This window comes from Sceloporus occidentalis, unplaced genomic scaffold, assembly GCF_023333645.1.
Source record: "Sceloporus occidentalis isolate IW3139 unplaced genomic scaffold, rSceOcc1.0.p SCAF_34, whole genome shotgun sequence".
Taxonomy (NCBI): domain Eukaryota; kingdom Metazoa; phylum Chordata; class Lepidosauria; order Squamata; family Phrynosomatidae; genus Sceloporus; species Sceloporus occidentalis.
The window spans coordinates 1,609,687-1,621,942 of record NW_028317014.1 but is presented as its reverse complement, the minus strand read 5'-3'; the positions used below and the strand labels follow the sequence as shown (position 1 = coordinate 1,621,942).

General features: G+C 37.5%; 1 protein-coding gene across 1 annotated transcript in view; it reads right to left on the bottom strand.

Moving 5' to 3' along the window:
* Positions 1-3,285: 3,285 nt before the first annotated feature.
* LOC149298129 (SWI/SNF-related matrix-associated actin-dependent regulator of chromatin subfamily A member 1-like) overlaps positions 3,286-12,256 on the bottom strand; it is a 57,462-nt gene continuing 48,491 nt past the window's right edge. Inside the window, exons 23-24 of the mRNA XM_089487626.1 lie at positions 5,823-5,930; positions 3,286-3,348 (exon numbers count right to left, since the gene is read on the bottom strand). Coding sequence (XP_089343752.1) covers positions 3,286-3,348; positions 5,823-5,930 — 171 coding nt within the window. The remainder of the gene's footprint in view (positions 3,349-5,822; positions 5,931-12,256) is intronic.

The following is a 12,256-nucleotide window of genomic DNA, read 5'->3' as shown; positions in this document are numbered from 1 at the left end:
TGTGTCATCCATGTCAATTAATTTTCTATGAATATTGAGAGAAAGACAACATTAAAATGTAGATTGAGATGGGTTGTAAGACTTTTAAAAGTGCTGAGTCAGTTATTGAATTTAAAATAAATCTTAGATCCAACATTTCTCTAGCGAAAACTTGCAGATTAGAATTACATTAATGTCTTCAATTAAGTTTTTGTTGCCTCGTCTCTATGTTTATTGAGCCTTACAATAAAAATATAAGACTTTGGTAGTTACTTTGATTCTGCATTCTATTGTTGTCAGCTATATGTTTTTTTAATAATGAAATAAAAACACTGTAATTCAAAGCCTGTGGATAGATGTCATTGTTTTCAATAATGCTATGCCAAGTAAGCATAATATGTGCAAGTCTTTTTATTTATAGGTCATAAGCAAGGCATAGAGTAGTTTTTGTGACAACTTGAAGTCATTATATGTAAGAGGTGTTTTGTAACCAAAATAATATAGCAGTAAATATGATGATTTTGGGAAAAGCAATCCTTAAAATTCAAAATGAGACAAATAATTAAAGGTGAAAATTGACTTCAAGATACCCACCTTCAATATCTCCCATACCTTCCAGAATAACATATAATCCATTAACAATGTTAAACTCCCCTGTATATCAGCTCTCATCTCCAGACATTACTTGCCCTCCTTAACTGTTATCACAAAGATTTTACCCATTCTGTACCAATTATCTAGAATTGCCTACCTTGTTCTGCCACAAGCCCTACTTATTCTAACATGAAATATTTGCTAAAAAACAATCTATTTAGAGAAGCAAACAATCTATTCTCTTAATGCCAACAACTTGCATTCTGAAGGAAACCGTCTGCCCGCCCCACCTTAAAGAACTCTATTTGACCCTCAATACAATCAAATCATCCTCGTCCAAGCAGTGCCTCACCTTGTTTAATTTCCTCTCTACCTCCTAATAGATTGTAAGGCAGTTACCGTTACTGTGTTAATGTTATTGTCAATTATAATTAGTAAACCCCCTTATTGTAATAGCACAACCGAATCTGCTGCCACTTTATAAATCCAATAATGCAAAAAGTGACATATTTATGGGCATCGCCTGCAGACATCTTCCATACCTACCATGCCACAGGAGCCTTTCGCCTCTTTTCTCTGTGCACAGCAAAAATCTCTTTACATCATATTCAGCCATTGAAATGTAATATTTAAAGGCAGAGAAGCACATTCCAGCCCATCTAGTCAGTCCCTTTTTCCTCACTCAAACCTTAATCAGGCCTAAGTTTCACCTGAGATTCAGGATAACTTTATGGGTCCCCATGTATGTTTAAATTATTGTTCTCTTTCACTTCTTAGCCGCTTTCACATCTGTCGTGAGGTTGTGCCACTTATCTACCACCCTCCCAGTTAAGTTAAATGTCCTGACATTACATCTAGAAAAGATAATATGGAGGTCTGCACTGGTTTCAGGATAACCTTTGCTATACCAAACCAAGACCTGTGGCAAACTTGGAAGGCCAACAAGAGGTTGATGCCTCTCAGAGCCGCCGATCATGGCCTAGTTTGCCTGGGCAAGAATGGACAACTGAATATAATAATGACAACTGGGTTCCTCAGTACGTGCATAAAGCACTGACCCCTAGTACCTGTATTGTCAGGATGTCACCCTTCATCTGTAGATGGCTTGATCATATCTTACCTTTCCAGCAGGGCCAGTTCCACCTTATAGGTGGAAAAGGCGGCTGCCTATAGCGGTTCACTTGTAGGGAAAGCCAACAGTACTGTGATAGCAAGAAGAATGCAAGAAGCAAGTAGAATGCAGGATGGGGGCCAGAGATAGTGATAGTTTGTGCAAGAAAGCCCTGCTTTCAGCCATCCCACTGGAGTGAAAAATGACTACTTTTTCCAAAACTGCAAGGAAATACTAAAATGTATTTTGTGTTTGTGTTGCCTATTTTTTCTTTAAATCAACAATTTAAAATATGCAAAGAAAGCTTTTCTTTAAAACAGTTCCAAGCGCTGCTGACTTTGCTATGCAATGATAATATTTTAAAATTGCTCTCGTTTTGACTGACATCAAATTAAATATTTACAGGATTTAACTTCTTGAAGGGACCAGAAATTGCATGAAAGTCATTACTTAAGCAAAAGGACATAATGTTATGATTATTTAAAAGTGTGAAACGATCATTTATTTAAAGCATGCATATATTTCATGAAATTTTCAAAAGCTTTGCAAAGCCAAACAATGACCTGTATATTCTGCTAGTTTTACTAGATATTCAATATGTGTTCTTTAAATTAAATCATTTTTAATGTTTTAAAACCAGTTAGAAGTATAGCATTTGCAAGCAGATATATCAGAAATATGTGCAGTATCTTTATTATTTAGAGGTTATGATCAAAGTATTTTTTACTTTTTACAAAATATACTGATATAGTTTTACAATCTGGTCATTTTGATATGGTGGTTTTCTTTTTTTTCACCTTCAAAGCAATAAGTATTGTAAAGGGTATGTGTATTTCTTAAGTAGTTAACAAGCCCAGACTGGCCATCAGTCACACCAGATATCTCCCACATAACTGTGGCTGATCCAACACTTCATTGTGCGTCCACCATCTGAATACACCGCATGCAGCCGTGTGTATCCAGAAGGCAGCAAGCTGCTGGCCTTAAAATGCCAGGACAGATTTCATCCCCAGTCCATTCCTGGTAGTTAATGCGTAACATCAATATAGTTTTTGTATTGTATGAATGCAACACAGCAAACATGGACAGGTTAAATTTTTGGCTTGAAATGGTATCCATTATTCAATATTACAAAGTGTTATACATCTATATAATAATATATATTGATATGTATATATTTGTATGACTGTATGTAATTGGTAGTAATATGTGGCTGTGTGAAAACCTGTAAACTGATTATATTACATTATATATTAATTTGAGTACCAAGACGCAAACTCCTGTCAGACTAAGATTTTATTCCAAAGCAACAGCGTACAGTATAAAACATACAAAAGCTAAACCTCTGCACTGGCTTAAAAACAAGGACTGGTAGAACCTTGGTAAGATGCCACTCACAAAATACATGGAAATACTGAGATGCATAAAATATGACTCCATCTTTCAGGTTAATAAAGACAATGCAACAGCTGAAATTTCTGACAAGATTAAAATATTCAAACATAAACATAGGCGTTTAACAGTGTGAAAATATTTGAAGGTGAGAATTAGATGGCAGTTTTGTATAGCGCAATCAGCATGTACTTGAGGTTACTCCTGTTTTAAGACTTTGCCTTCTTAGCATCCTTTTTTTCTGCTACTACATCTGCTTTTCTTTTATGTGCCTTCAAAAAAAGGAGACAAAATATCATTTCAGTATCACTAGACACAACCATATGTTTGTAAATATTATGATAGCCTTTTCTTGTCACATGCCCAGTTGCTCTATTATTTTTACATAGTTGCCCCTCCCGCTTTCCAACTCATAGTACAGTAAAGGAAAAAATTATTTGATCCCCTGCCCACTAACAAAGACATGATCAGTCTATAATTTTAATGGTAATCTGAACAGTAAGAGAGAGAATAACAACAAAAAACCCCAGAATAATGCATTTCAAATAAGTTACAAATTAATTTGCATTTTACTAGTCATTAAGTAGTCATTAAGGTTTTGAGGCTGATGTTTGGCAACTCGAACCTTCAGCTCCCTCCACAGATTTTCTACGGGATTAAGGTCTGGAGACTGGCTAGGCCACTCCAGGACCTTAATGTGCTTCTTCTTGAGCCACTTGCCTTGGTCGTGTTTTGGGTCATTGTCATGCTGGAATACCCATCCACGACCCATTTTCAATGCCCTGGCTGAGGAAAAGAGGTTCTCATTCAAGATTTGACGGTACATGGCCCCATCCATCGTCCCTTTGATTTTTTTCCTGTTCCCTTGGCAGAAAAACACCCCAAAGCATAATGTTTCCACCTCAATGTTTGATGGTGGGGATGGTGTATGGTGTTCTTGGGGTCATAGGCAGCATTCCTCCTCCTCCAAACACGGCGAGTTGAATTGATGCCAAATAGCTTGATTTTGGTCTCATCTGAGCACAGCACTTTCACCCTGTTTTCCTCTGAATCATTCAGATGTTCATTGGGAAACTTCAGATCGGCCTGTACATGTGCTTTCTTGAGCAGAGTTACCTTGCGGGCACTGCAGGATTTCAGTCCTTCGTGGCATAGTGCGTTATCAATTGTTTTCTTGGTACCTGCCTGGAGATCATTGACAAGATCATTCCGTATAGATCTGAGCTGATTCCTTACCGTTCTCATGATCATTGAAACTCCACAAGGTGAGATCTTGCATGGAGCCCCAGACCGAGGGAGATTGAAAGTTATTTTGTGTTTCTTCCATTTGCAAATAATTGCACCAACTGTTGTCCCCTTCTCACCAAGCTGCTTGGCGATGGTCTTGTAGCCCATTCCAGCCTTGTGTAGGTCTACAATCTTGTCCCTGACATCCTCGGACAGCTCTTTGGTCTTGGCCATGGCGGAGAGTTTGGAATCTGATTGATTGCTTCTGAGGACAGGTGTCTTTTACAAAGGTCACAAACTGAGATTAGGAGCAGTCCCTTTAAGAGAGTGCTCCTAATCTCAGCTCTTTACCTGTATAAAAGACACCTGGGAGCCAGACATTTTGCTGATTGATAGGGGATCAAATACTTATTTCACTAAATAAAATGCAAATCAATTTATAACTTATTTTTTCCAAATAAACCTACCATTAAAATTATAGACTGATCATGTTTTTGTCAGTGGGCAAACGTACAAAATCAGCAGGGGATCAAATAATTTTTTCCTTCACTAAGTCCTCTTACCTTTCCTGTGTGATAAAGTAATACTCTGTGCATACTTCCATGTGTCCTAGGTAAAGCTTTTGACCTTGTGCAACACAAATTATGCTCACATTCCTTCACGCTGGCACATTTCTTACTTATATTATACCATGATTTATTTGTCCCATCCAATCTAAATATGCCTCTCTTCCATAATGTCTTCATGGATAACTCTTGAGTTTTCCCAGTACAATGCATCATTATATCTCCCATCTGTTTCCATCAGTTCTCCTTGTATCAAGTCAAAGTATAACGCTCATCTATTAGTTTAAATTCATTATAATTACATATTCATCTTGCATATGAAGATGATATTAACACTATTCTGATGACAGAAATATTGTCTGGACCTTGATGGAAGAAAGCTACTTGGGCAATACAGAGACTACCACAGGTGACTTTTTTTCCAGTGATTGATTTTGCTCATTGTCATTTGCATTCAAATCCCTGATCTACAAAATAATATTGACTAATATGAATTCCACTGCATCTAAAGCTCCAACCTCACTTATGGACATAAATCAACTAAATGAATTTCCACTTGTAACAACTTTTGTTTGTGTAACACTCGCACAGAAAGTCAGTATGATAATGGTACGTATATTCTTGAGGAGAGGGGGTGTTTAAGGTTACATTTGCTTTCTTATTAAGGAAACGTAAATACAGTTGCTAATCAAAACACTGTTTAGAGTTGACCTGAACTCTAGAGCCAATTATTCTACTAGAACCTTTATAAACCTCTCCAATTTCTTCTCCTTACTTTTTTACAGCCCATTTGTTTTCTGTTAGTGAGCTTTCATTTTTTTTTTTTTAATAACACATACTACCATTAAAAATATAGCAATATATTGTTTCATAAAAAGATGATTCAGAAAGGAGCTTGCATAACTTTTTTTTAATATAATATACTGTAACAGTAGCAAATCTAATATATTTACCAATGGCTTCGTTGCTCTTTTCTTTTTCTCCGCTCTCTCTTTTTCTTCAATCTCCAGGTTTTCTTTTTCGATGAGTGATATGAGTGTATTACAACGCCTCTGCAGCTCCTAATAAACGAAAGCACACAACAAAAACTATAGATAGATCCATTTATCAATTTCTCTTGCATCTCTTAAACTGATACAATAATAGATGTATATACTGGTTTCCAGACCAAACTATTTCAGTTCAAAATAACTGTAAATAATGTGTTGCATATATATATATATATATATATATGTGTAAATACAATCATACTATTGCATTGTACGGCGCGAGATGTCCCTTCTTTAGCACAAACCAGCATGTTCCTTTACCCTCTTACTTCCTGCCACTTTCTAAAACTAAGTGTTGTAATATGACATCAGTGCAGCACAAGGGATAAGGAGCGTGAAAGTATGTGCCGATGAAAGTAAACACTTCAACTAAATCACCAGGAACGAATTTCCATTCCTGTGCTGTGTTAGTTTAACATATGATCTTAGACTGTAAGCCCTTAGGGCAACATTTGTATTCACGCATATTGTACCTAATCAAAATGTCTGTACAGAATATGTATAGTGCAGTTCTATACATATGTATATGTATAGAACTGTACATAATGTACTTTTATTACTTTAAACAGTAAAGCTCTAAGCAAATCTGGCATTTTCCATAAAAATATACATACATATATATGAATATAGATATTTCAAGCAAATATATAATTTAAAAGCAAAGATCTGTTGCAGAATATCTAGTAATGCTGAGCCATTAGGCTTTTTTAAGACAAGTGACATATTGATGCACCAAGTTATGACATAAGACCATTGAATTCCATGCATGTACAACACTTGTTTGTCCACAGAACAAACATTTGGTTGATTATGGGATGTTAATAAGCTCTTTATGGCATCCCACATATTGCACAGGCAGAATGCCATACAAAATCACAGGCTACTTAATACAATAGTGTACTACTCACTAATAATAATACAAATTTGTTTAAAGGAATCACCTAAATTTATTCTGACAAGGGCTCGGCTGTTTTATAATGGCTGTGGCAATTTACATAAAAAAAAGTCAAATAAATACTATGTTGGCTATATTAAAAGTTCACAATGTGCATACCTTAGAACACAGCAAATGAAAAAAACACATTTTAGCAAAATGAAAATCAAAATGAAAGAATTACAAATAAGTATGGGGAGACATCTAGTGGTTTTACTGATAATTATGTATTGAAAAGTATCCATGACCATGTATTTCAGTGAATTAAACGGGTCAGTTTTTATAATTAACATAACTATCTAGTGAAGTAGATTAACAAAAATAGTATCACAAGCACCATCATTTTTGAAAAGAGATATAAAATATATAACATGTTAGCTACAGATATGTATCATGTATTTGTTAGAATTTCAATGGCTGGTTAATTTTGCAGGGAAAGCCCTCCGGGTGGCCTGAACATCTGACCTTCGAATTTCACTGTGTATTATGATACATCCCCTACTTAAAGATAACAGTCCAAGCAGATGCGCTGTCAGAGACAGACATGGATTGGATTTAATATTACTAGCTTTCAGAGACAGGCATGCATTGGATTTAATATTACTAGCTTAGGACATTAATTCAGTTAACTGATGCATTTCCCATTTTCAGCTCGGTAATGCATGCTGCTACTTTTTCCTATGAAATAGGAGATGGAAACGTAATTTAATCTCCGTCTTAAACCCACAGCTATGTCTGCTCATCTGATAGATCACATAGTTTTCTTTTCCAAAGGCATTAAATGTTCTAAATGTGTTTAAACTGTGTACAAATTACATAAAGCAATGTGTATTGCATTAATCAGCATGTGTGTTAATCAATTAACTGATATGACGGAGCATATAATACTGCTGGTGTTTAAGAGGTTTGGATGCCACATTCTCTGTTGGGAATGGCAAATTTACCAAGCTGACTTAGTAAAGTAGTTTAATGTCTAGCACAGATACCATTAAGTACACCGCTTTAGAAGAAAGGATGGAGAGGGAATGGATTCTAGACATTTAATGTACAATGACTTTATGAACAATTTAGTAATGTGTTTGGGAAATGGATTTATTAATTGACAAAATAACTTTGTATACATCCAAGAGTCAAAATCCTAAAGTATTTATATGGTCACAATGCCATTAACTGCTCCCACTACAATCAATTGGAGCCCTTTCCATGCATGCACCTGCGAGTCTCCTTAAACCCTCATCCAGAGCATTCAGTAAGCAAGTGCAGCAGCTGACTGACGATCAGTATATCCAGTATATCATGTGCAAGGAGATGTGTTCAGCTGAAACACACTTCCTAGAATGAAAATAGCTGGCGGTGGGGGAATTGGCAAATGCATATGGTGGGATTCTGCAGAATCACCTGCATGCTTTGCAAGGGGGGCATCCAAAAGTTTTAAAAGGCTATGATGGCTGAAATGCCCAGAAATGTATAATAATTTACTGTACTATGTAAGCTTGTAGTTTACAGGTAGAAAATTTACTAGCATTGCTGAATCCTTTTTTCGTATCATAGCTAAAGCTTGCTTTAAGCAAACAGTCACTGCATGTCTGTCAGCATCCAAAGCAGTATTAAACAAGTCTCAGTTATGACATTACATTGGTGGATAAGAAATACTTGTGATTTTAAGCTCACTCGGGTTCATGGCACAGTTCTTTACAGCAGTAAACAAAACAGCAGCAGTAGTGGTTGCAGGACATCTCTGTCATGTCAGAGTACATTGGTGGCAGCGCCAGCCACTTTGACAGGGGAGGCAATATGCCACCCCAAGGCATGTTCTGTCTGGCACCCATATACATTCGGTAGCATTATTATTATTATTATTATTAAGAAGGAGGTGGGGTGTGGCAACTGTGTGTGTCAGGGTATGGTAGTGTAGTGATTGTGTGTTTGGGTTTGTTAGTGTGGTCACTACGCTCAATGGGAGATTTTTAAGAATATCTTAAATTCTCACTGTGAAAGGTACATACCGTATGGGAATAAAAGAGTCAGGAACAAGAGAAAACCAATGTGGATAAATAAAAATGTAAAGGGGGCAATAAATGGCAAAAAAAAGGCATTTAAGCTACTAAAACAGGAAGGCAGTGAGGAAGCACTAAAAAGCTATCGGGAAAAAAATAAAATATGTAAAAATCAGATAAAAGCAGCAAAATTGGAGACAGAAAGACTCATTGCTCAAAGGTTAACAATGAAAGCGTTGGCCCCTTAAAAAGTAATGAGGGAGAAGTTATAGATGGGGATCAGGAAAAAGCTAATCTATTAAATATATTCTTCTCTGCTGTATTCACAGAGGAAAATGAAATGCCAGGTAATATACAGCAGGATGAGATAAATGCCCCAGTACATGTCGCCTGTCTAACGCAGGAAGAAGTGCAGTGCCGCCTAAAAAAAATCAAAATAGACAAATCACCAGGTCCAGATGGCATTCACCCCCGCGTTCTAAGGGAGTTAAGTAATGTAATAGACAGACCCCTATTTCTAATATTCAAGGACTCTATAGTGACAGGGTCTGTTCCCCAGGACTGGCGCATAGCAAATGTTGTGCCAATATTCAAAAAGGGGACAAAAAGTGACCCGGGGAATTATAGGCCTGTTAGTTTAACTTCTGTTGTGTGTAAACTGTTTGAGGGTTTCCTAAGAGATGCTATTTTGGAGTATCTCAATGAAAATAAGTGTATGACTCCATATCAGCATGGGTTTACAAGGGATCGGTCCTGTCAAACTAACCTGATCAGCTTTTATGAGGAGGTGAGCTCAAGACTGGATCGGGGTGAATCGCTGGATGTCGTATATCTTGATTTTTCCAAAGCATTTGATACGGTGCCACATAAAAGGCTCGTACATAAAATGAGAATGCTTGGGCTGGGGGAGAAGGTGTGTATGTGGGTAAGTAACTGGCTCAGTGATAGGAAACAGAGGGTGGTTATTAATGGTACATACTCTGAGTGGGTTACTGTTGCTAGTGGGGTACCACAGGGGTCAGTTTTGGGTCCTATTCTTTTTAATATATTTATTAATGACCTTGTAGAGGGATTGCATAGTAAAGTATCAATCTTTGCAGACGATACTAAGCTCTGTAACGTGGTTAACACAATAGAGGACAGCGCACGATTACAAATGGCTCTGCATAGGTTGGAGGCTTGGGCTGGGATGTGGCAGATGAGGTTCAACACAGATAAATGTAAGGTTATGCACATGGGGAAGAAAAATCCAGGCTGGGAATATGTATTAAATGGGAAAACACTGGGGACGACTGACATGGAAAAGGACTTAGGAGTTTTAGTTAACAGTAAATTTACCTGTAGCGACCAGTGTCAGGCAGCTGCTGCTAAGGCAAATAAAATCATGGGGTGCATCAAAAGGGGCATAGATGCCCACGACGAGGAAATAATTCTACCCCTGTACAAGTCACTAGTCAGACCACACATGGAATACTGTGTACAGTACTGGGCACCAGTGTACAAGAAAGATATAGTGGAGCTGGAGAGGGTTCAAAGACGGGCAACCAGAGTAATAAGGGGAATGGGAGGACTACAGTACCCAGAAAGATTATCAGAATTGGGGTTATTTAGTTTGGAAAAAAGACGGCTTAGGGGGGACTTAATAACTATGTATAAATATATAAGGGGACAGTACAGAGATCACTCCCAGGACCTATTTATACCCAGGACTGTCTCTATAACAAGGGGACATCCTCTACGGCTGGAGGAAAGAAGGTTTCTACACCAGCACAGACGGGGGTTCTTTACAGTAAGAGCGGTGAGATTATGGAACTCTCTGCCAGAGGAAGTGGTAATGGTAAACTCAATAAAAGAGTTCAAAACCTGGACGTGTTTCTTGAAAGCAATAATATTACAAGTTATGGATATTAGATTAATAGGGACAGAACGTTGATCCAGGGATTTATTCTGATTGCCATATTTGGAGTCGGGAAGGAATTTTCCCCCTGGTATGGGGCAATTGGCATCTGCTTCATAAGGGTTTTTTGCCTTCCTCTGGATCAACACAGTAGGGACACAATATGTATATAGGTTGAACTTGATGGACTTTGGTCTTTTTTCAACCTTATGAACTATGTTACTATGTTACTATGTTACTGTGTGTGTGGGTATGTTGGGTTGTGTGTGTGTGTTAGTGTGTGTCTGGATTTGTCAGTGTTTGTCAGGGTATGTTAGCGTACGTGTTTGTGTGTCTGTGATCATCTGGATATGTTTGTGTCTGCTTATGTGTATATCTGACGGAGTGTGTCGGGATATGCTAGCGTGTGTGTGCATGTTAGTGTGGGTGCCTGCGTGTATGTGTGTTAGTGTCTGGATGAGTGTGTTAGTATGAGTTTCTGTGTGCATGTTAGTATGAGTTTCCGGGTGTGTGCTAGTGTGGGTGTTTTGGACCCAGGCAGCACAATGTCTTGGGATGGCCAAGGTGATATAACACGCATTATTGTACAACGGCAGAAGAAAGAAGAAACCGGTACAATACGGTGAAACCACAAACTGAGGTAAGGTGAATAAAGATGTTAAGAAATCGTCATTGCTTATTAAGTACCAGACAAGTTTATGGTAGGAGTATACACGAATATACTGCCTATTCCTCTTTAACAGCTACTGAAAATCTGGCTAGCCAGAGAGGGATGGCACCAAACAGTTTGTGGACAAGGACACACATTTAATAGATAACATGCTCCATGTGCTCTATCCAGTTATGTCCAATCCCATTTACGGGAATTAATTGCGTAGATGCACCTATAAAGGGAGAAAATATAGGATCCAGTAAGACTGTTTCACCCTAAGTGTGGTATTGTACACACTGTGGTGGCTTTATATGGAACACACAATAAAGCTTTAATTGTGTATTCCATATAAAGCCACCACAGTCTGTATACCACACACTGTGTTAAGAAGTTGCCCACACCAAGGGGCAATTGCCCCCCTGTCAGCATCCCGTCTTTTAGCTAGTTTTTCTTATTCAGACAGAAAGTATATTGTAGGTAAAGTATACTGTGTGTGTAACTAAACATGTCATATCCCACACCATTACATTTATCATTGGTATCCAAAGGAAAATAATGGCCTTACTATAGATCATGTTCCAATAATACAAAGTTCTGTGTCACTATTGTGCCATTACACATCTTCACTGTACATAGAAAGAACTTGGTAGTTTTTTTCCTCCAGATATAATCTTAATATTTGTTTCACTAAGGCTAAAAACATCAGCATTTTGGAAAAAATGAGATACTTGGGAGCAGTACTATACTATTTTTGTCCACCTACACTGTGTTTTACAGTCTTGCATGAAAACTAGAATTAGAGTTTCTTGCCTTTTATATGTGTAGTCGACACATGGCAGTTGTCAAATCTAATTACAA